We start from the raw sequence: 23,930 nt of genomic DNA, 5'->3' as shown, positions 1-23,930 counted from the left end.
TACACAGCGTGAGCTTATTTCCATGCCCGATGAACTGATTTCCATGGCGTCCATGCTGAGTGTGGTCACCTTAATTTTCTTCATACATGTACATCAAACTTCCAAGTAGTAAGAGCTATCACCAGGGACTGATCAATCAACGTGAACACCTCGTGCCACCAGCCAGAGAACCCGGTACTATAGACAGTTTTGCTCATCAAATGCCTACACTCCACAATGTATGGCTCACCATATTGGATCTACGTCAAGACCATGTTTCTTTTCATCTTGTTTCTTCTTGTCCTCTTGTTTCTTTTGCCATATTCCTCTGTGGAGAAGACCTTGGCAAAATGGACCACTTATTATGTTCATTGCATGACACGACCAGGAGGTTCTGTCTCTTGTCTCTAACCGCGTGGGACATCCTCTTCTCGTAGATGCATCTGTGTCCGACATTGACACCGAGGATGTCAAGAAGACTATTGCGGACGACACTTTTTTCCAATGGCGTGTTTTTAGTGGTCCTGAACGTTGTCTCTTTCATGGCCTGGACATCGTTGTCTGTCACTTGCGACTGTAGGCTGTGGCGAGCCGGCGGCACACGATGGACTCTACACCACGACCAACATCATCTTCAGCGATCGTATGCTAGAGGTAACTGGCATCGCATGACAAACTCTGCTGCATGTCAACATGTTCTCCGTGAGTGAGTCATGAGAGTTCCAAAATAATCGCTGAGCGGTAGTCTTCACCCCTCGTATTGGCAACTTTTATTTTTTGGTTGTTTCTCTAACAATCTGCTGATGGACTGGAGCAAGCCCAGCCGAGACCCAATGAGACTTCGTGGCCCAGGCAGGAAGCATACCACACATAGCGCTCAGGAATCGTTTTTTCAGGAACACAATGTGCAAAAAATTAGTATAGTGCCACCTCGCGTATATGCTTTAAATTCAAACTGAAAACGTAAAATTCATAGGAAGAAAGTATATTGTGACGGTGAACCCGACAAAGTCAATCCATGTTTTATTATTAAAAAAAAGACAGTTGGGTGCTTCACGGTTAAAGTGCTTCCATCTTGAAGATATAGTTTTTGTCTCATTGTTTCGTGCCCACATCACTAGTTCGTGCTTCTAGGGGTGCAAGACCGGACATGCTTCGTGTGATCTTGATCATGAATCATGCACGGGTCCTGTAGCATACACATCGGACTCCGCTTGAAGCTTCCGCGCGGTCTTCTTCTCTCACATGACACCGGCTTGATTGGAGATGCAACACATTTCGAAGAACCGACAGGAGAATACAAACTCACCTTTCAGTATTTTTTTTCCTTGGAGGCACGTGTCCGGACTATGGTTAATGTAGGTTCTGTATTTCTTAAAAATCTTGGCTGATTAATACACAAAATTAATAGTGTAGATATTTTAGTGTTTGTGGATGCACCACGTACCCTTTTTTCGCTTCTGTTTTAATTATGTAATAATAATAATACTAATACAGATGGTTGGGTGCATGCTTTGCGTGTTTGACTGTAACGGCTGTGCATGCTAGCTAGCATTCATCGTGCTGCTATAAGGTTTTGTCTCCTCATGCTGGTGCTGCTGTAAAGTTTTGTCTCTTCATGCTGGTGCTGCTGTACAGCATACACGTGTCTGCTTATTTGGGCGCCCTCGACTTTCAGTTTCAATTTCAGCACGCAGCCCTCTACTTTTTCTAGGCGAGAGCACGCTCCTCACTCTCTAGGCCAAAACACGCTCAGCCTTGACGGGCAAGAGTTTGACGCGCGTGTGACCGGAGCGCGCGGCGGCGATGGCGAACGGCGACGAGGACATGGCCACCACGGGATTGATGAAGACAGAGGGGCTGAAGGTCCTAGCTGTGGACGATGATCCCGTCTGCCTCCAGACCTTGACGCAGATGCTTCGGCGCGGCGGCTACGAAGGTACGTCGTCCGGTCCATTAATATTGGATCTCTTGCCCCAGTTTGCTCTTTGTGTTCTGACCGACGGCCGCCTCGGTGCAGTGACGGCCAGCGCCTCGCCTGTAGATGCGCTGAAAGAGGTGGAGAAGAACCCGGATGGGATCGACTTCATCATGACCGTCGCACGGACGTGGGGACGAGGGATGGACGGCTTCGGCCTTGTCAAGCGCGTCGGGAAACGTTACCCTGTCATCCTTAGTAAGTCCTCACACATGCCACACATATTTTTTTATAAATAAACACATGCCACAAACATATCCATGTTCTAGGTTGTTTGTAGGCATATATATATATATACACATACTGATACTCATAGATGAAATTGTAGATCTGATAGATGTGCATGCTGCTTTTGTGCAGTGTTCTCGGGCGACGAGACCATGGAGACAAGGGAAAGGGGATTGCAGGAAGGCGCTTGCTACTTGATGGACAAGCCCCTACATGACGTGCAGATATACTTCATCTGGCAGCACGTCGTGCGGTGGAGGCGCAAAGCCGCCAGCGCAGCCACGGAGAACCCTAACCCTCGCCACAGCCAAGGCGTCCATCTGGATGACACGCCAAGGAAGAGAGGGCAAGGACTGAACGATTCCAACAAGGGCAAGGGGGCTTCCGGGGGCGGCCTGCAGCTGGGGACCACAAAGAAGAAAAAGGTCGAGTGGACTACAGAGATGCATGAATTGTTCGTCAATGCAGTGACCCAGCTAAAGACAACAGGAGGTGCGTGAGATACATACAAAATACATGCATGGTCAAACACAGGATAGCAACATGTGGACCATCTTTTCTTTCTCCATGCTTATTTGTTTTGTTGTTAATAAATGCATCATACTACATAGTTTATTCTTAATAATTGGGTGCTCACTACATGTTTTATAGTTTGGTACTACTAGATAGAGATATGTGGCCAAACTTGCTGACATATGAGTGGTCTCTCTTGGGGTGGGGACCAGGTGATAGGATCACGAGTAGCTTGAGAGTGTTCTCTTTTCTGCAAGCTGTATATATAAGATAGCTTCTATGCATGTGATGCATATGAGTAGTATGGGATTGTAGGTTGGAATATATTTTGGCTTGGTTGGATGAGGATAATTATTTCATTAGTAGGTGTAGCGCGGTAACTCATTGAATCGATGACATATGTATATTAGGTAGCTCTGTAGACTTGAGTTGTGACACCCCATCATCCCCCCTCCCCCTTCCACTCTCTTAGCGCTCCTCTTGCTCCCCGGCCCTCACCACATCCCCCAGTCCACTCGCATTGGCTTCACCACCCATTCCTGGCCTCCTTGGTTGTCCACGTCTAGTCGTTTGACCAGCAACTTGTGCTCACCGGCCCGGTCAGCACCTACCTTATAGGGGTTCGTCCCGGAGCATCTGCTCTCCCTCGTTGGCCAATTTTTTTGACGTCCCGGTTGTGCTCTAGCCCTTTCCCTTCCCCAGCTTTGACTACTGCAACCTCATATTGGTCATCGGTGCATTGACATTCTGGATTGGCTTACCTCGCATCGATTTTCACGACTAATTGTGTTGGATTTGTCTTCCAAAAAGCTATTGCCACCCCCACGGTGGCAAATTCATTCTCTCCCACAACGATCTACACCGTGGTCGTAGCCTCCTCCACTTCCACTCGTCCTTGACCATTGCGCATCCCCTGTTCAAACTACACTACTGCCATAGGGATTGGGCTCCACTTCCAGGAGTGGGCCGTTTGCTCCTGGGTCTATGGCAGTTCGGCAGTTCCCTGGCAACGGCTGCAGTGTTTCTCTAATTCCCCCTAATGCCTGGGACCACCAACACTTGAGTGTTGTAGCGACTAGGAGAGACAACTACCGTGACCTACCCCATCCTGTCTCATCTACATTAATGTGGTCGCTCCCCTCACATTCCTAGCCCTTGCCCCTAGCCCATGTGATTCATCCACCCCACCACTTGCCACCTCGCCTCCTCATGTGCACCGCATGCTCCTGGGCCAGCCTCGGTCAGCATGTTTGTTGCCTCCACTATATAAAATAACCTCTCCCTCACTTACGCATAGATTGCCTTTTCCCATCCCTGGCCATCTCCGCTCAAGGGCCTCGCTCCTCTCCCAAAGCCTATCACCAAGCGGAGCTCTCTTGCCTCTAGGGCCACTCCCTCTATCTAAGCTACTGTGTCAAAGATTGCTGAGATCCTATTTTCTACATTTGTCATAGTTGCTCTGGGCACAAGAGGGCATCCTGCAAGGTTCCGGCCTTCGTGTTTTCCTAAACATGCCTGTCTTTCCCATCCCCGAGTCTCCGTACAACCCCGCTCCCAACTTCCCCCGACCTGGATGCTGCTTCTTCCTCTCCACTGCCGCACCATGCCATGCCAAGCAAGCTATGCTGGGAGATCACCTGGTGCCTGGTTTTGTTGTGGGCCAGGCTATGCTAGCGTCGACGCCACCTGGAACGATCCGGCCTTCGGCCTAGTTTTATCTACTAAAGTCCCGAGTTCATCTCGACGCCTTTTTCCTGCCCCACATCTCGGGTTTGTTTCTCCATCACCAACGCATACTGCCCATGCAATGGGCAAGAGAGAGGAGTGTTTAGAGAATATTGCTGATATGGGCAACGCATCGGCAGCCATGGGCCTCGATGGGCAATTTTAACTTTGTCCGTGACCCTAAAGTGCGGAAAGATGACAACTTCAATGCCCACCGACACCCTCCTCTTCAATGACTACATCAACGCTGCTACTTTATTTGAGCTACCTCACCTCGACCGGGTCTAGCTTGATGAAATCTTCACCCCCCGCACACGTCAAGATGGATATGTTCCTTGTGAACAACGATGGGTGCTAGATCATGCCGGACTCTGCCATCACCTGCATCCCCTCTCACGCCTTCGGGCACATCCCTATCGTCATCATCACTACTACGACGGTTCCATGTGCTACCATCTTCTGGTTCGGTGGGCAATGGGTTGGGTACCTTGTTTTCCATGTGGTTGCCACTGCGGTAGCGCCCCTGACCTATAGCCGACCAATTGTCTCGGGTTGCATCTAAAGCGGATCTGGAGTGGGCTTAAGATTTTTCAAAGCAGCTCAAATACCGCAATGTCATCGCCAAGAACTGTCACATCACAACCCTTTTCCATGATCACCTAAAGGAGAAAGATGGTCTCCCTAACCCTAAATTCCTCTTGCACTCTCCCTCGTGAAACACTCCCTTGCTCCCCATGAACACTATTGTATGGAATTTTGGTGGTATAGGAGCAAAATATGCTTTTGCAAACTCGGAGATGGGAACTTCTACTTCTTCCATGCCCGTGCATCAACCCAATTCTTCAACAAGTAGATCGTGTGCCTCAATCTAAATGGGGTTAAGCACCGCGCCCATCGCGAAATGAAATGCACCCTTCATGACTTCTACCAACCGCTCCCGGGCACGAAGATATCGGTTCACGACAACATTAACCTCCAACTCCTCATGACGCACACACTCTTGGATGCCTTCCAGGCGGTGTTGCTTGTGTATCCGCTCTCTGCCTCTAAGCTCAAGGCAGTTGTCTTTGGAATGAAGCCTGACACTACTCCAAGCCCTAATGGGTATTATCCGATTTTCCTCAAGCATGCCTATGGTCACATCTCCCCATCATACCGCTCTCACAAAATGGTTCTATAAACAGGAGGCTGATTATTCGGCATCAACATATCCTTCATTGCCCTCCTGCTCAAGGTTGACACTCCCACTTCTCTGACAAATATTTGTCGCATCTCATTGCAAAATTGCCCTCCCCCGCCCAAAGATGTTGTCGTGAGTCATGATGTCTCACCAGAAGCCGGACATTCCTTTCCTTGTGCATTTTGAGCAGCCATGCTTTCTCCATGGGCGATGGATCTTTGAAAATTCCATCGTCACCGTGAAGCTCATGCAATGCTTCCATAAGTACAGTGTGCCGGCGGTGGTGCTCAAGCTTCACTTCAAACAGGATTAGATTCCATGTATTAGGTGGCAATAGTGGTTTCCCTTCCCCCGGGCGAAAGTGGATTTAGGACCACAACACGTCGAGTCGGTCTGTAGTCATCATGAATGGTATCCCCAGCAATTGCATCACTACCGAAATGGGCTCCGTCAAGGGATCCCTTATCCCCTACCTCTTCCTCCTAGTTGTGTATGTTCTACAGTTCCTCATCCTCACCATTGGTGCCAACGATGTCCACCAAACACCCCCTCGTCCCCTTATTGTCGTTCCCAGTGCTGCTATATTTGGATGACATCTTCGCGACAATCACTGGACTCACCCTCAACTTTTCCAAGTGCACGTTCATTCCTCTCAATGTCGCATCAGAGATTGCCAAAAAACTGGACTCGGTGTTTGGTTGTCTGGTATCCAGCTTCCCGCAACAGTACTTGGGCCTCCGCTCTCCATCCACAAGCTCATATCATCGACCTCATCCCTCCCATTTCACTTGTACACAAATGGCTCACTAGGTTGTGTGGCACACCGCTTTCCTCAGCTGGCGAGGGTAATTTTGTCGAAGCCATCCTCATTGCCCTACCTACCTACACCATGGGTCTCTATAGCTTGTTGAAGGCACACATGCCGCCTCTGTGAAGAGATGGAAATCAATTTTCTAGGACCATGACATCAGTGTACCTAGTGCCAAGTGCAATATCGTCTAGATGGAGACCAACAAGCCGTGGAAACGTGAAGCACATGGCTTTCTGGTGGGGTGAAGAGACTTTGGACTCTCGTTTCCCCGTTCTCTACACGCACTTCATTGGCCCCAAGGCATGCATTGCGACTATCCTTTTGTGCATTGAAGACCACCGACTAACTAGTCTCTCTGCGTTCATGCACACCGAGATTGGCAACCTGTGTGATGAGTTGGGGAAGATATCACTCTCATCTAAGGTGTCGAACCATCACATCATGCACCCCTCCGATGCCTCGTTCATGACACATATGGTGTATTAATTAAGCATGGTGATGCATGTTGTGGACACCATCGCCGCCCATGACCTAGCATAGCTATGTCGCCGTAAATGTAAATTCTTCCTTTGGTTCTTCCATCATCAGCAACTACCCATCTCCACCACCACCACAACATTTGCACCGTAGCATATGTCTTCTGTTGTGGTGAAGAAACCCTGAAGCACCTGCTTTAGGCATGCATCCACGCCCATGCCATTTGGGCACTGAATGTGCCTATTGCCACCACGCTGGAGGTGGTGTGCCTTGTCAGCACCCTCAACCTCACGGATCACCCTCACCTATACCCCACAGTTTGTCTTGCCATCCTCAGGAACATTTGGGAGAGCCATAATGCCTAGATGTTCGCAACCAGCATGCTCCCTTTTTCTATTGTTATGGGAAAAATTGACATTAATGTCCTATTGTGTCTATGGTGATGCTCACTTATGATATATTAATCGATCTTAGAATTTTGGGTGTTGGGCTTCGCTGCCTTGCCTTGGTGCGCCTTTCATTTCCTTGGTGGTTGCTTGCTTGTCAATGACCTAAAACTGTGTAGCTCTAATGTTCTGCCATGATTACGGCTAATGAAAATGTTCATTTGGGCTTTCCCCGTAGTGAACTTTTGAATAATAATCATATCGAATATCTTCTGTTAGGTTAAAAATTCAATTATTTATATGAAGTACTCTAATTCTCAAACAAAGCATGTCTAATTATATATGTTAGTGATCTCTTCTTGCAAGCCACAAGAGACTAGTTTTTCAAGACAATCACAAGGTAGAAAGGATCCCAATCTTAATATATTTACTTCAAAGGCATTACAACACCAGACCTTTGACATCTCTTTTAGGAGGTCACTGGTCAGGATACATAGGTTGTGACCTTACAATACAGTGCTCTTTTATGGTACCCTATAATTAATATATGCCATTCAACCATGGAGATCAAACTTCCCAATGTGATGTATATTGGTGGAATAGTTGGGGTTAGAAGTAGAGACATCACTGCTCATTCGTGGCAAGCAGTATATGTAATTTGAGTGCAGTTTGGGAATATCCTAGTTTTTGGCCCGCTAGCTAATCGAGGTGACACACCCAGTCTACTTCTTCTTAAGTTTTGATAGCGGGTTGCCTCTTTTTCGTAGATGAGCAGCTCGTCGTCGTCAAGGAGGAGGCTATACAGAAAGTATCTCATCTCGCAATAACACATGGAGACGACGTACATGACATGTGCCAAGGGAGTCATGACCGCCATGATGTGGTTCAGAGTGCTTTCACCACTCTTGGTGCCCAATGGCCTCTTTGGTGGTGACTTCAGTGGAGCTGCTAAGTGGCTTCTACAAAGGACCTACTACACCTGCATCAACATAACAAGCGACAAGCTGAATGACTATATCTATGATCATAAGTTCGATTCATCCACTGGCTTGTTAATAAGCATATGATCAAATTTCTGGAGAATTATACATTGGAAATTCCCCTTTGTAGATTGGCTATGTTCAATTCAAATTCAAAATTTTAGTTGTATATTAATGCATGCTTCAAATTCAGCGATGGCTTGGTAGTTGTGGCAGCTGTCACCTGGAAGAAATTTTTATTGCCACATATTTTCTACATTGCAATAATACAGCTAGAGCTTAGATAATTGAACCCCTGATCAATAACAAGGTCATGAACTTGCAACACGGTTGCGAGGTCATGGATGTGCCAGCCTATGACATTGACTAGATCACAGACGTGCGACATTGAGGGGGGTGACTAGACGCTAGACGAGCACAGTGGGGGCTAAATGAATAGAGCAAACCACCATGAAGAGGATGAAAAGAGGATATTGAGGTTTTGTCCATGTATGAACAATATAGGACGAAATATTGCCTATTAGGCCCTTACAAACAAAGAAATTTGTTTCTATGAAAAATAGGGAAGTTTTACATTGCCCTAATCAATGATGGGATTAGATGTATACCGCTCTATTCCTAGCAGTAGGGGTATGGTAAAAAAATCTCATAATAAAATCATGCATATGTTACAACTTTACATATGGATAAAATTAAGGAGGGCCGAGGTTGTGCATGACAAAGCATTTCCTAGACGATGATCATGGCAGCCACCACCACATGAACAATCACATGCGGTGCAGGGAGGTGCTTTGTATGTATCATCGAAGATCGAAGATCAAAGATGATGCAAGAGACCACACCTAGAACAAGAAACTCATCACAATGCAATGAATATCGCCATTGAATAGACTTGAGATTGCACAACAGCACAAAGATGTTCTTGAAGGCAATATAGGAAAAATAAATTTGAACACGATGACACCATGCGGCACCGCCTCTTGACTCCAATATTACGAGATCAGTGAGCACGGAGACCTATGTCAATGCTTGGGGTTGGGATTCCTTCCACCTGGACCCATGCCCAATAGTATCATGAGTAGAACAAGTCCATGTGTCAGCAGCAATGAACCATGCCATGGTGGAACCTGGGAAAGAGTTAGCTCCATTAGCACATCTCAAAGGCGGTTATTGATTCTGTGGTGATACCGTTGAGTTCGGCTCACACACATAAGGAGTATATGAAGGGACATCGGAAATTCTATATAGTGACAGACGTATTCAGTTTGACTCTCTATACTTTTGTTGGGCGACTATTAACATTCACTCACTAGCTTCGACAAAGAGGCTCACACATGGGAGACGATGACCAAGTTACATCGAATAAAAGACTAAGACGTCTGAGTATACAATCCAATGGTCTTCAAATATCATTATGTCCCTAATGTTGCCAAGGCTATGCTAGATCGGTAAATTATGGAAGTGTCTACCACCTACAACAATTGCAATGACACACTTGGGGTAAGCTGGGGGTAGTGGACTTGATTATCCTAGCTTTCCTCATTGACAAGTCTCTATCAAACCTCTACTATCTGCCCCCACCTTGCCAAGGCAATCACTATGTAATAAATACGAACTTCCTACCATATTTGGGTGGTACAATGAGGTACTAATAATATAGCTAGAACATATCAACAAGAATATACACCTCTTACCGTTATCCCATTATCAAACATTCCTATGTCAAAACTTTGAGTAAACATACAAATATATTAACCTACCCTACTTGAATAATACATAAGGTTTTTTCTTATGTTTATTTATTCTATCATCCCAGTCCACCCCCTTTTCCAGTTATGACAATTTTTCTCACCTATTTTCCTTGAGATGTATCAAATGTCCACCCTTACAAGCTTACCAAGTAAAATAATGTTTTCTACGCTAACTCAATATGTAGTGACATAATTGCCATTCAAAGTTTTTTTGTGTATGGACATCAACAATAAAATGACATACAGATCATGAAGAATACATACAAAATAATTCTGCAACATTGTGATGCACAACCTTACTGTAAATTACTTAGTGAAATTTAAAAGTTTAACACATTGGTCTCAACAGGCGTGTATCGTGCATGAGAACAATGGAGCTCAGTATGTCAAATAAAGTCCTAGAACACTAAATGTGGTTACCCATGTTACCACAGTTACACTAGTCTGACAACTTGTAAAGCATCTACGACCTCTTCATCACCTATAACGATAATACAAGTGACACGCTTCGAGTGAGAAAACGCAACTTCCTTGATTGCACCACTTTGTTCATTGACAACCCACTGAGGCTTCATAATATTTCATCCAACTTTTCCACAGAAAGTGTTGGTTAATTAGAGTAAGCTTAGTTATATATTATGTGTATGTGGTACCATGAGTTATAAATAATATACTATTATTCACAAGAAATGGATGTCTTGTTAAGATCTTCTATTTATAAGAATGTATACATAAATGATATGAACTTTTCCCTTATATCATTTTACCCCTATGTTCCTGCATTTGGGACATGTCAAATGTCACGAGGAGGTTTTTCTAAAAGTAGTCAACTTGTTGGCTTCTACATGGCTCCAACAATTTGTGCATGAGAGGTGGCAGATAGCATTACATCGAACAAAGGCAGGGGCACGTGATATCATATCATGGCACTTATATTGGGAAGTCATTTATGTTCTAGTTTACATGCCATTCTAGACCTTCTTAAAGTGCCAATCCTTGCCTAAGTCAGCAATTCGAGTGATACCCTTGATGTGAGCCAAGGCAGCTACCCTATATATAATACTTTCTTCATTTCCATGGGAGCGGAGTCTCCAGTGTCTATCCTCCATGTCTGCCATAGAGAATGTTTACATACAAACACTCAAAATTCTACCATGTTTCAGTTAAAACATGACACACTATTAGTTCAATGCAATCTCTTCTAAAATAGATATTGCTTCAAGATGTACCGATGGTGAGCATTGAGCAAGAATTGTTATGAACTTTGTCCTTTGTTCATGGCAACCATGATTCTACCTTTGAACTACGTCTAATATCACAAGTAGATTCATCTAACAAGCACTATGCATTGGTTTCGACAAATCCTAAAGGTTCCCATATGCGATACTTTAGGAGGAATGCCATTGAACCATGGGTTATGGAGATCGTGTGATGGTATGTAGGCCTCAAAAAGCCTCTCGTGTTGCCTATGCCAGTTCAGTTGCTCATAAAAAGTTTCTACGTCCTCTTCCTCGCCTAGGTCGACAATGGCAATGAATCCCCATGGGTGAGCTTAGGAAACTGCCCTACTTTTCCTACTTCCTTCATTGAAAAGGGAGTCGAGATTGCAATATCTATCCTCTGACTTCTAGATACTGAGCAATGAGTGGCGAACACATAATTTATACCATATTTGAGTACCAAGACTAGAATGGTTGAAAGCCCTCTCACCCAAAAATAGATACATCTTTAAGATCAACCATTTTTTAAATATAAGTAGGGTTGTAAGACACCAATTTCTTCAGTCTTGTTACCATATGCGTTCGTCCTTCTAGACCACACCTAAACACATATGTGGCTCCGTCTAAAATGATTTGGCAGGCTGCCGTCAGCCATCCAGGCAAATTGCATTTGAGAGGTGCCATCCCCAAATGTGGAAAATCATTGATTGTAGCACTACAAATTACATGTTGGTTCATGTGGGGGTAGTGGATGCACAATGGAGTTAGCAAAAATGTTGTAATTGTGTATGTTTGATATAGATTTAGAGCGGATAACTTCGTTTGGGGTTTATGCTTGCAAATGGATTTTGCACATAGCTATTGTAAGGGGGGGAGAGGGGGAGGGAGGGAGGGAGAGATGGAGGGAAAGGGGTAGATAGAGAGAGAATGTCCAAAAACATTGTAGCTAATTAGCTACACATTTGTATCACAAACACACCTAGGCAATTCAGTTTACTCAAATACAAAATAAGTCTAGTTCATGTAGAACATTTTGACCCTTTAATTACCCCCTGTGTATAGGCAAGCTAAATTATCTCATATTTGACAGGATTTATTCATTTTTTTAACAGAAAGGTTTTTATTTTTTCCCCATGTATAACTTATCATTAATGCATAACAAATTCATTGCTTCTATATCTTTGTCATTTTAAGCCTGTATTTGGACAAATCTAGATAAATATGATAACACATAACATGCATATGTACCTCTCTATATCACATTATAAACGAAATGATATTGTGATTCTATGAACGCTTGTATGTTGCTGAAAGATTTTAGTTATCCCTGTGCAATTGCAAATTTTAATATTTTAATTTATTATAAAAAATTGAGGTATAGCGCACTAAATGGCTTAGCGTGATGCCCCACCAAATGATACAGTGTCGTCATAGCGCTGAGATAGCGTGCTATTTAAAACTATGACCCCTTCACTTTGATGCCTTCTTTGAATTAGTTGCCCAGCTCTGATCATTTAGATGCCTTCTTCTTACAATTGGCATGTATAATCAAGGGAATTTTTAGGGCGAACTTAGTATGATAGACCTGAAATAAACAAAGCGCATTCTTTTTGTGATTTTTCTATCTTTCTAAGCTCTAGCCACTTTTCTTTTTTCTTTTCTAATACAGACGACACGCCAAACAATATAAGAGAATTTTTGGAGATTGACGGTATATATGTAACTACAGCTCAAGTCAGTAGCCATCTACAGGTAAGATTTAGACTACCTAGCTGATGTTTCTTTAATCTGAAACCAACTAACAGATCAAATTTATATGATCATGACATAAATTATCAGGAATGGTACCCTAGTAATCAAGCACCCATTTATTGATGTTTTTACAATATTTGAAATTTCAGAAATACAGAAGCGACTGCCGTAAGGGTGGGCTATCAACCATGCCAAGCTCTAGGCCACCACATTCTAATAATACTTCCAAGAACTCTTCGGAATCTCAAGAAAGTGAGGGAAGTTACAGATTCCATATGAGGTCCCAGGGAGCAAGAGATATTAACCAAACCAGTTGGCTAAGCGGTGGTGCATCACAAGTTGACTATGTCATTCTTGGAAATGGGAACCACACAACTAATCTTGGTGCAGGTGCTGCTTATGGTCATGGTTATCATCATGGTAATGCCATTGGCGACATAAATGGTTATGATCATCATTATGCTACTCTCAGTGCTAATGATTATGATCATCATTATGGTAATGGCAATAATAAATCTTATGGTTATCCTCACGGTAATTCTAGTGATAATAGTTATGGTAATGGTAATGAGGGTCGTGGTGGAGTTATAACAAGTGGAAGCATGGTAAGTGCATCATTGTCGTCCAACCTAGCACCAGCAGTACAACATGGAATGCGTGGAGATGCTTCTGCTGGCCAGACCAGCGCAGTGCAGCCTAAAAACCTTGACAGTGTTTTTCTCAACTGGGGCAACACTAGTTCTGAAACAGCCGGCACATCAGGTGGAGGTGGGCTAACTATGGAGGAATAAGAAAACTTTGCGAAGCACATGTACGTACTGTTCTCTATATTTGCATGCATGGGTGTTTTCGTTTCATTGTCCCTTTCAAAATTTCACCATTTTTCCTGTACCCTTGCACCCCGTTCCATCACAAAAATCTTTTGTACAGAGCCTTTTTACGGTACATTTTACTACTAGGGGGAGCAGCATTAGCCCCATCTTACCGTTTAGTTTCAACGGGGGTAACATAAAGACCATTCACATCCATGTTCTTTTAATTCGGGATGCATTTTCACCCGAAACTGTTGGACTAATTGCTTCACAAGGGCCAATGTCTATCAGCCACCTTCACGATCACTGTTAGCTCCCTCTGCTACCCTAATCTGATCTCATCATCCTTGCTGCCACCGTGCCCCGTCGCTGTGATGTTTCTCTCGGCTCCCTTCACCTCCGTTCATGTGTGTCTTTCCTTGGCAAGAGCATTGCTGCAATTTTTTTACTAACACATGTACCATGTGTGTGCGTCTATGTAACATTTTAACATTATTTTGTTTTATCTGAACAACTATGCAGGTAGTCAAATGGATTAATGGGTCTTCGAATCACAAAAATGTAAGTTTTTGATTTCTTTGTTTTAATATAAAATTTTCTATAGAAGGTACGCTGGGACCTACACATGATCTTGCAATTGATGTCATTCTACGCACTACAAATACATGTTTAAATTTTCAGTGAAGATGCTTTACAACGTCCGTGTGTAGCAGATTTCAGTATGATGGAGTTACAATTCTTTTTACACTAATTTGTGAAGTAACTTTATTATGTAAAGGATGAAGCAATTAGAAATTATATTTACTGTTCTCCAAGCATGAAACACATTGTGTGTTACTTAATTGGCTCCAAATAACGGAAAAAGGGGATTGAGCACCGCTGAACAACAATTTTACTAATCATTAAGAGCTTTCATTATCTGCTCCTGAACTTTTTCAGAATGCAGGGCTCGAGTGAAATTTAATATCCTCTCAGATTTAGGCAACTTCTGAACTATCCATTATGTTTCTTGTAAAAATCAGAAGTACAAGAAATTCATAATTACTGATTGTTACCATTTATGTCAGATGACACTGTTAAATATGTATGCGTGTTCTAGATTTCTGAATATTTTGATAATTTATTTATATGCAGTTAAGGGAGAAATTGATTGCACCAAGAGTTGTTGCATGAGTGATATTGGTGTTAAGTCCAAACATGAAGATGGTAACCTAGTGATGGACAAAGATGCAAGCTTACTGGATGCTCACCGCATGAATTATTATCAGTTTTAAAAATTGTGTGATCATAGTATACTGTTGTTGGCTACTGTTGTGATTTTTGTGAAGTACTTTAGTGTTATTACAAATTTCTCTCAAAACAAAATATTTCAAAAATAAATATCATCCAGTATCTATTTTGCAACCGTAGTGGATCTATAACAATCTTGGTTCATTCCACAACATTTCCGTATGGCGCAGATAAATAAAAAGTAAATGTATGTTTAGTTTGATTTACCTAGTAGATAAATATAGTTTTATAACACTCTCTTATCTTGCACAAAATATAAAATAAGAACAACAACCATGGCCAGACCCTCATTCAATTCCTTACCATGGGCACCAACGAAGCAACATAGGTTTAGGCGATTATTCAAGATATTTATTTTCGCATGAACAAATATTCAGATGAAAACAGGCAGCTGCAACACCCGTGAGAGTAATAAAATGCAACCGTTCGTCCTATTTTATGGGTACACCCCGAGGGTCAAAGTTGACCAATATTGCTCCCACAAATGAGCAGTATCGCAGCAGCATAGCACTGCTAGACAAGATGGCTGTCACCATTGGTAAAATTGCAAGATTGTGACGATAATTTCGGCAACCTTAGGGCATCTCCAGCCGCGCCCCCAAAAAGGCCCCCCAGGCGTTTTTTTGTCTGCCGGCGCCAAAAAATCGGCCCAGTCGTGCCCCGAAGAGCCCAGTTTTCGCCGGCTCGGGTCGAAATTGGCGCCGGCAGACCCAACCCGAACCCGGCGCGCCGGGGGTCGCTCAGGGGCGCCGGGCGAATCGTTTTTGGCGCGAAGAGCCGCGGGCCCGCCGCGTCAGCGACTCTACTCTCTTTTCGCCACTTCGTCGTCCTCATCGCCTCGTTTCCCGTGGCGAATCAATGCCAAAGCTGCCGCGCGCTGCCGCGCCGGTCAGCCTCCCTTGATGCCTCACGGGCGGCGCAGTGAAGGCTGGGCGACGCGTCCCTCGGCCGCCACGCAATCACGCCACGCATAACGCGCCGGCCAAGCCTACCGCGCGGCGTCTCCGCCTATAAAAGCCGACTGCAAGCGCGCCGGAGAGACTCACCCCGATCATCCACCGACGACGCGCTCATTTCTCCCCCTTTCCTCCTCTCGCCGTCACCAGTTGAGAAAGCATGGCCGAGCGTTTCCCAGGCGACGGCGCGGCGGCGAACGGATTCGGGCGCCGTCATCTGCACGAGGACGAGGCTCGCCTCCTTTTCGAGGCCGAGTACTCGGTCCCGCCGGACATGCGGGTGCCCGGGGCGTGGAGGATCAACGCCGGCGGCGTGCCGGTGCCCCCGGTACCTACCGGCGCGGCGCGGCGTGCGGAGATCGCACGCATCCGCTTGTCCCTGCCGCGTGCGGCAAGGGAGGGGCCCCGGTACGTCCCCGACAGCCCAATCTGGGAGCCATACTTCCGCCGCCGGCACGACGAGCAGCTTGAGGCCACCAACGGCGTCGTGCCCTCCGGCAGGTTCAACGCCGCCGGCCGGCGTCAGTGGTGGGGCGTGCCCGGGCGCACGTTGGAGTCCGTCCTCGAGTACATCGAGGGCGGCAACACGCCACGCCTCGAGTACCCCGCTCCCCCGTCCTTCTCACGCCGCCGGGGAAGCTCCTGGACGTCGAGGCGCATGGAGACCGGGGTGTCCTCCTCCTCGTCCGGCGGCTCTCCCTGCCTCCACCTCCGCCCCGTCAAGCCGGAGCCCCATGACACGCCTGTCAGCGCGCGTACCCGCAGCTCCGGCGCCCTCGTCGAGCCCAAGGTGGAGTCCAACCTCCCCCCGAAGTACGAGGAGATAGCCCAACGCGGCTTCTCCGATGAGGATGCCGTGCGGTGGTCGCGCGACGACTACCTGCGCGAGGAGATGATCCGGCAGCGCCGGGCCCTGGAGGAGATCACCGCCCGCAAACATGGGCGCGAGGACGAGGACGGTGTCGTCGTCCTCGGTAGCGACGACGACGACGCCCCCGGACCGTCCAACCCGCCGCGCCAACCGGGGGAGGGATGCAGCAGGGACGACGGAGGCGTAGGCAGGGGTGACGACGACGACGACGACTACACGCGGTTCTACAGCCTCCTTGGCATGTAGAACCGCGTGGGCGGGCGGCGAGGCGGGCGGCGAGGGAGACGGCGGGGGTAGCCCGCAGTAGTTTTTTTTCTTTTTTTGTAAAATATGTTTAAATTTGAACGAACTTGCCCGTGTTTGCGTTGTGTTTGCGCCGAATTTGAACATTTTAAAAACCCGTGGGGGGCCGCAACTGGGGGGCATCACGCCCCCAGTGCGCGGTTTAGCGCCGGTGCGCCCCAGGGGGCGATTTTTTGCCCCTCCTGTGAGGCCAACGGCTGGAGATGCCCTTAACGGGAAAATGTAAAAAATGAATATGTACAATGTATTTCTTGATTTTACAAAATAAGTCTAACATTATTATTGCTCTTTTCGTAGTTTACCGGAAGCTGAGGAGTGATGTACTGACAAGAAACATGTCAAACAAAATGGTATAACAGGGAGAATTCTAAAAGTCATAAACAAAACTACACCTAGAATATTGTCTAGGTACTGCCCTCATAGTGCAAATTTGGAAGTCCAATATGTTAAAATATGCCTAACAGGTGGTCGAAGGTTGTGCATTTTGCGAATTATTGTTGGTTACTTCAGTTGCGCAAAAATAACACTGCTATGGCAGCCAAGTCGATAGGTGTTAGTTTTTCTTCAGAAAGTTCGGTAGTTTCAGATTTTTTTTTCAGTTTTCCGTTAGCGCACGAAGGGCACGATCGTTGTGTGTCCCGTATGAACAGTTAGGAAGCCAGCCGCACGACTTCGCCCGTGGGATGGCGCATGCACGATGGGGTTGTTGCGAGCATCTCGGCATTAATCTCGATCACTGAATAAAGGATCAAGGAAAAAGAAAAGCAGCAGAACTTGCACTGCACAAAACCACTTGTCTCTGTTCTTCTTCATCTGTGTTCAAAGAGTGAAGGGGCGAGAGTGAGAGAGGTAGGAGGTGCTCCGGCGGGCATCTCCGACAACACTTGGCATCAGAGCTTCAAGTCGTGTGTGGGACCATGTCGTCCGGCGGCAACGGTTCGAACGCCCGGCAGGGCTCGCAGACCCCTCCACGCATGAGAGCGGCGTCGCCGTCCCGGGGCAGGAGCAGGAATCTCTGTGCCGACGAGGTGGTGGTGTACCAGCAGGTGATCCGGGAGACGAGCTCCGCCGGATTCTACCCCATGCTGACGCGCACCAACTACGCAGAATGGGCTCTGCTCATGAAGGTAAACCTGTAGGCCTCGGGCTGGTGGGATGTTGTTGAAACCGGTGACGCACCTTTCCATGACTAACGCAAGGCCATGGCGGCGATCTTATGAACTCTCCCGCCGGACATGGTGAGTCCGATCGGCGCCAAGGCCACTGCCAAGTAGGCCTAGGAGGCGATCGCGTTTCAGCGCATGGGTGCCTCCCGCGTGATCGGGGCGAACGCACGGTGGCTTCGACGCGAGTTCGAGGGCATCTCGTTCTGTTCAAGGGAGAAGATCGACGACTTCTCGATGCGCATCTTCACCCTCGTGGCGAACCTGCGCTCCCTCGGTGACAATGTTCAGGAGTCCAGCGTTGTCGCCAAGTTCCTGCGTGGTGTTCCTCCATAGTACGCGCAGGTTGCCATCGCCATCGAAACCCTTCTCGATGTGAGCACCCTGTCTTTGGACGAGGTCATGGGTCGCCTCCGTGTCGTGCAAGATCAGATCACCGACAACGCCACCGAGTCTTCCGGCGGCCGTCTGCTTCTCACTGAGGAGGACTAGGACGTACGAAAGGGATCGCTTCAGGGGGGTGGCGGATCATCATCTGGCGGTGGCCGTGGTGGGCGTTGTGGTGGCGTTCGCGGTGGCCCGCAGTGCGGACGTGGCGCTGGCTACGTCGACAAGAGCGGCCAAGATAAAGACACATGCCGCTACTACCGCATCCAAGGGCACTGGACCAGTGAATGCAGAAGAAGTAGCGCAAGGAAGCTCACCTTGCGCAGGCCGACGAGGACGCGGACCCGGCGTTTCACTTGATGGAGATGGCGGGGATCACCGCGGTGGAGGCCCTTGCGGTCATGACAGCAGGCCTCGAAACTCCTGCACCGGTCCTCGTCAATGCCACCATGGCAGGGACTCTGGCCACGGGGGAGGCGAGCACCTCACTCCCTGTCTTCCTCAACAAGCAGCAGGCGAAGAACCACCTGGTTCTTGGACACTGGTGCCTCGAACCATATGACCGGGGACAGCGGTGTCTTCGCCGAGCTGGATGAGAACATCATCGGCACTATGCGGTTCGACGACGGCTCGATGGTGCAGATCTGAGGTTGCAGGACGATCGTGTTCAAGGTGGACGGCGGCATGCAGCGCGCTCTCACCAATGTCTACTTCATCCCACGTCTCAAGAGCAGCGTGGTGAGCGTGGGGCAGATGGACGAGTTCGGCTGCGACATCCGTCTCCGCGACGGGAACATGACGATCTTCGATCCACGGCACAAGCTCCTGGTAAAGGTACACCGCGCGTCAAATCGCCTGTACAAATTGGATTTGACCCCTGTACCTCCCGCATGTCTGTCGCTGCATCATGTCGGCGAGGCTTGGAAGTGGCATGGCCGCCTTAGTCACCTGCACTTCGAGGAGATCCAACGGATGGCGTGCGGCGGACTGGTCCGCGACCTCCCTCTCGTCGAGCACACCGGCGAGCTCTGCGAGGCGTGCCTCGCTGGCAAGCAGCGGCATGCCCCGTTCCCCAGAAGGCCAATTACAGAGCTGACAAGCAGCTCGAACTCATGCATGGCGACATGTGCGGTCCCATCACGCCGGTGACACCCAGCGGCCGGTGTCACTTCACTAGTGGAGAAAAGCCTAGCTACGGCATGCCAAAAACAGCCTTGGTGGCGTGGACACCCGATGCCATCAATATGGCATCAGTGTTAAAAATTAGCGATGGCGTTGGCACCTAGGCCATCAATATTTTGGACAGTAATGGCGTGCCGCGTTGTCCACGCCAGCAGTACTAGTCATCAGTTGTGACATCCATGTTTTGTCGACGCCAGTAATTTGATTTTCAAATTTGAAATAAAAGCTGTACAACAGTGATTTCAGCCAAAATGACAGCATAATCCAGTTAAAGAACAGTCAATAAATCAACTATAAATAGATCCAATGATAGCATTTAAGTAGGCAAAGTAACATACATAGGAATGTACAAGTTCAAATAAATAGAGGTGATAATAACATGATACCTTTCATGCATGCCAACTAGATAACTACGACTTTTCGGCGGGCGGAGTTAGGGTCATAGTCCGGAGTAAGTGAACCATCATCGCTGCCAGCAGGCTTGTAGTAGACCATAATCTCGTCACAATCGTAGTCGAGGTAGAACGTGGCTCTCTCCCCAGCTTCCATCTTGTAAGCATCTGCAAGGGCTTTCCAACCAGCGCAACCGAAGTAGGTGCGGTTTGTGTCGTTGGTGACAAGACAATTAAATTTTTGGGCCGTCGGCATCTTCAGGAGGGTGCACTGGAATGTGATGGTGGCATCAACTGGAACTTTAAACGTCTCTAAGAAGTCACGCCTTGCCCTGCAAGGGATGACCCGAGCAAAATTGAAAGAAAGAAGTAGCTAGCTAGTTACACAATTTTGGGTACAAGGAAAATTCATGGACGGAGTTCTCATTTTGCGATGACCCGCAAAACACAGAAAAGGGTTTCTCAGTTTGTAATGATTCACATAAGTGGATTGGTTAAGTGCTCAATTAGCATACAATTTTGGGTGCAACGATGACTACACTTTGTCTAGCCTACTACCCTCCCCTCTGCAGCTTTGCTACCACTAGCACCCCCGTACAATGGGCAGTTGTTGACAAATTGTATATACCTCTACTTGTATAAGTTACATAGTTGTACAAGATATGATGATGTAGCCTGGTCTGGTCCATCTTTTATAGGTTGAGAATCGTGGGACGGAAGATAATAGGTGTGTGCTAGATGAGTTGTTTCCATGTCTCATCGAGAATAGTCTCATTAACCTTAAGGTGGAACTCATATACCACTAAGGTTCTTGATTCCCTGGATTTTGAGCTTCGGTCTCTCTAGGGTTGGGTTCGAACTATGCATGGGAGGATCATATTAAACATTGGATGTCCCGTTTGGTGAAGGAATACAATGAGGAAGCCGAGTGCAAACAGAAGTCACTCATGCCAAGTGGCTTGTAGCAGGCTGCAATCAAGGCGGCCATGGTAGAAGACCTATAAACCCCTTGGCCATCACACTCTATTTTGATACAAGTGCTGGAGGGTGCGTAAAGTGTGTAACATGCCAAAAATGAACGATATTTAACTTGTCATATCTATCCATAGATGATCTGGCCTTTCATATTTCGTGCACTGAAGGATAAGGCGATTCCTATTTTACACCTACGTCGCTAGTTAGAGACAAAACAGCGGCTTCATCTAAGCGCACACATGGTATTGGGCCGGCATAGTTTTGCTTTGTTTAGCTATGTGTTTTCATTGGTTATTTGTTGACTGGTTATTCATTTCATTTTTTGTAATTTCTTTCTTTTTCTTTCTGGTATTTTATTATCTTTTCTTTATTTCTTGTTTTCCATTTTCACTTTTTAAATTCATGGACATCTTCAAATATTTTCTAAATCATCGATATTTTTTAATTCCTGTTTTTTAATTCTATGACATTTTTTAGTTCATTATGTTTTTAAAATTCATGAAAATATTAAAATACATGTTTCTAAATTTCGCACATATTTTTTGAATTCTGGAATGTTCGGAATTTGATTTTTATATGTAATTGATGCATTTAATATTCCAAGAGTTTAAATTCTTGAATATTTCTTAAATCCGTGAACATTTTTAGAAATTGCGAACAAGTTTATTTTTTGCGAATATATTGTTAAATTACTTTCAAATTTATGAACATTCACGACTCACTTTACAAATTCATATTTTTTTTTAATTCACTAATCATTTCTGAATTCAGAAAAAAAATTAGAAAGCACTTAAAATTTTCTTGTCCATGAACATTTTTTAAAGCACAAATATTTTACCAAATCACGATTGATTTTAAAATCGTGATTTTTCCTAATTAGTGGAAATTATATTAAAATGGATGGAAATTTTTTATATTTCTTAATATGATTTTAGTTCAAGAACATTTCTGTCATTCAAAAATATTTTGTGAAATCCCTGATTTTTTAAATAGAAATTATAAAGTATTTAATATTAAACTAGCTGAATAAAAAAAGACTGGAAAAGGACTGGAGAAAAAACATCAAAGCTAGTGGATAATGGGCCAGTCCACTTACTATTCAAACGCCCGCTATCTGTTTTTTTTCTTTTTGAGCGGCATCAATGCGGCTTCACTGAAACTTGGCACCCGATGCCCCATGTTTTCGGTTTTTAGTACTTTTTCCGTTATATTATCCAAAATTCATTGTGTGTTTATATACAAAAAATGTTGATTGTACATTTCAGGAAATGTTCACCCTATATTAAGAAAATATTGAACACGCTTTGAACAAATGTTCATTGTGTACTTTAAAATTGATCAGTATATATTAAAAATTATTTAATGTGTATTTAAATATTGTTAAGCATATATTACAACAATGTTCATCGTGTACCATAAAGTTGTTCAGCATATATCACAAAAATGTGCATTCTGTATCAAAATATTGTACAATGTATAGACAAAAAATGCTCAACATGTATTAAAATATTGATCAGCATATATGACAAAAATGTTTAGTATCTATTATAAAAATTGTTCATTGTTTATTACAAGTTTGTTCAATATATATTTTAAAAAATCACATAAGTCATGATGTTTCGGACATTCAGAAAAATGTACATCCCATTTAAAATTATTTTTCATGGGTTTTCAAAATGTCTTGCTCACATTTAATAATATACAATTGAAATAAAATCTTTTGCGTACGGGAAAAAACGTTTCATACCAATAAAGAATGTACTAGGCATTTTCAAGAAAAATTCCAATGATTCAGTAATAAATGTTTGTGACATTTTAAAAAGTATTTATACAATGTAAAACAAATGTCCCCATAGGTTAACAAACATTTGCTTACATTAAACTAATTACAACATTAAACTAATTACAATGAGTATTGTTAAAAAATGTTACTGTGTATTCAAAAAAGTGTTCATTATTAACAAAAATGTACATCATATATTTGAAAAATGCCCAAAGTGTATCATAAAAATGTTTCACGCATGATCTAAAACTGTAGATTGTATATTGAGGGAAAAGAATGCATGTTTGGAAAAAAAGGAAAACAATAAAAATCAATAAAGAAATAAAAAAAGAAAAAAACGAAGTAAAGGAAAAAAACTAGAAAGAAACAAAAGAAAACAAAGAAACTAAAGCACAATAAAAAATTCAAAGAAAACTGATGAAAAAACAACTAACAAGCTAAAAGACAAAATAAAAACATAGAAAACCAGACCTCGATTAACTTGCAGCACGCAGCGAACGGTGCCTTGCTATTCGCCAGCACTATATGAATTGATAAGGGCGGTATATAGCCCAGGCGGTTAAACAGGGGAGCTACTATTGTGCGTTTTCAGCGCTATTTAGAGATACCAAAGCTCAAGCATGCCCTTTCATGGGCCGACAAAATAATGCGAGTAGCGCTCTGCCGCAAAATTGATTGTTCGTTTGGTTCATCGGTCAATAGTTGACTAGTTGAGCGCTCAAACATTGATTTTTGAAAAATACAAAAATAGAAAAAAATGTTAACTCAATAATCTTCACGGAATTTGAAAAGAAGTTCACGAATTTGGCAAAAATGATCATCGATTTTGACAAAAG

At 45.0% G+C, this 23,930-nt stretch overlaps 1 protein-coding gene across 2 annotated transcripts; it reads left to right on the top strand.

Moving 5' to 3' along the window:
* Positions 1-1,684: 1,684 nt before the first annotated feature.
* Positions 1,685-15,115, top strand: LOC123129928 (two-component response regulator ORR21). 2 transcript variants are annotated; one of them, XM_044549892.1, is made up of 7 exons: positions 1,685-1,918; positions 2,000-2,155; positions 2,318-2,677; positions 12,898-12,980; positions 13,130-13,791; positions 14,315-14,353; positions 14,927-15,115. In XM_044549892.1, exons 1-5 carry the CDS (start codon positions 1,786-1,788, stop codon positions 13,769-13,771), a joined length of 1,374 nt encoding a protein of 457 aa, XP_044405827.1. In that variant the 5' UTR covers positions 1,685-1,785; the 3' UTR covers positions 13,772-13,791; positions 14,315-14,353; positions 14,927-15,115. The 2 variants fall into 2 exon arrangements, with proteins under 2 accessions (XP_044405827.1, XP_044405828.1); XM_044549893.1 differs by lacking the exons at positions 12,898-12,980; positions 13,130-13,791; positions 14,315-14,353; positions 14,927-15,115 and adding an exon at positions 8,045-8,486.
* The last annotated feature ends 8,815 nt before the right edge of the window (positions 15,116-23,930 follow it).

Source organism: Triticum aestivum, chromosome 6A (assembly GCF_018294505.1).
Source record: "Triticum aestivum cultivar Chinese Spring chromosome 6A, IWGSC CS RefSeq v2.1, whole genome shotgun sequence".
Lineage (NCBI taxonomy): Eukaryota > Viridiplantae > Streptophyta > Magnoliopsida > Poales > Poaceae > Triticum > Triticum aestivum.
This window is presented reverse-complemented; position numbering and strand designations above follow the sequence as displayed.

Coding starts and splice junctions, on each gene's coding strand:
- LOC123129928 (XM_044549892.1), top strand. CDS start 1,786: ATGGCGAACGGCGACGAGGACATGGCCACCACGGGATTGATGAAGACA. Junction 1,919..1,999: donor TCGGCGCGGCGGCTACGAAG/GTACGTCGTCCG, acceptor GCCTCGGTGCAG/TGACGGCCAGCGCCTCGCCT. Junction 12,981..13,129: donor AAGTCAGTAGCCATCTACAG/GTAAGATTTAGA, acceptor TTGAAATTTCAG/AAATACAGAAGCGACTGCCG.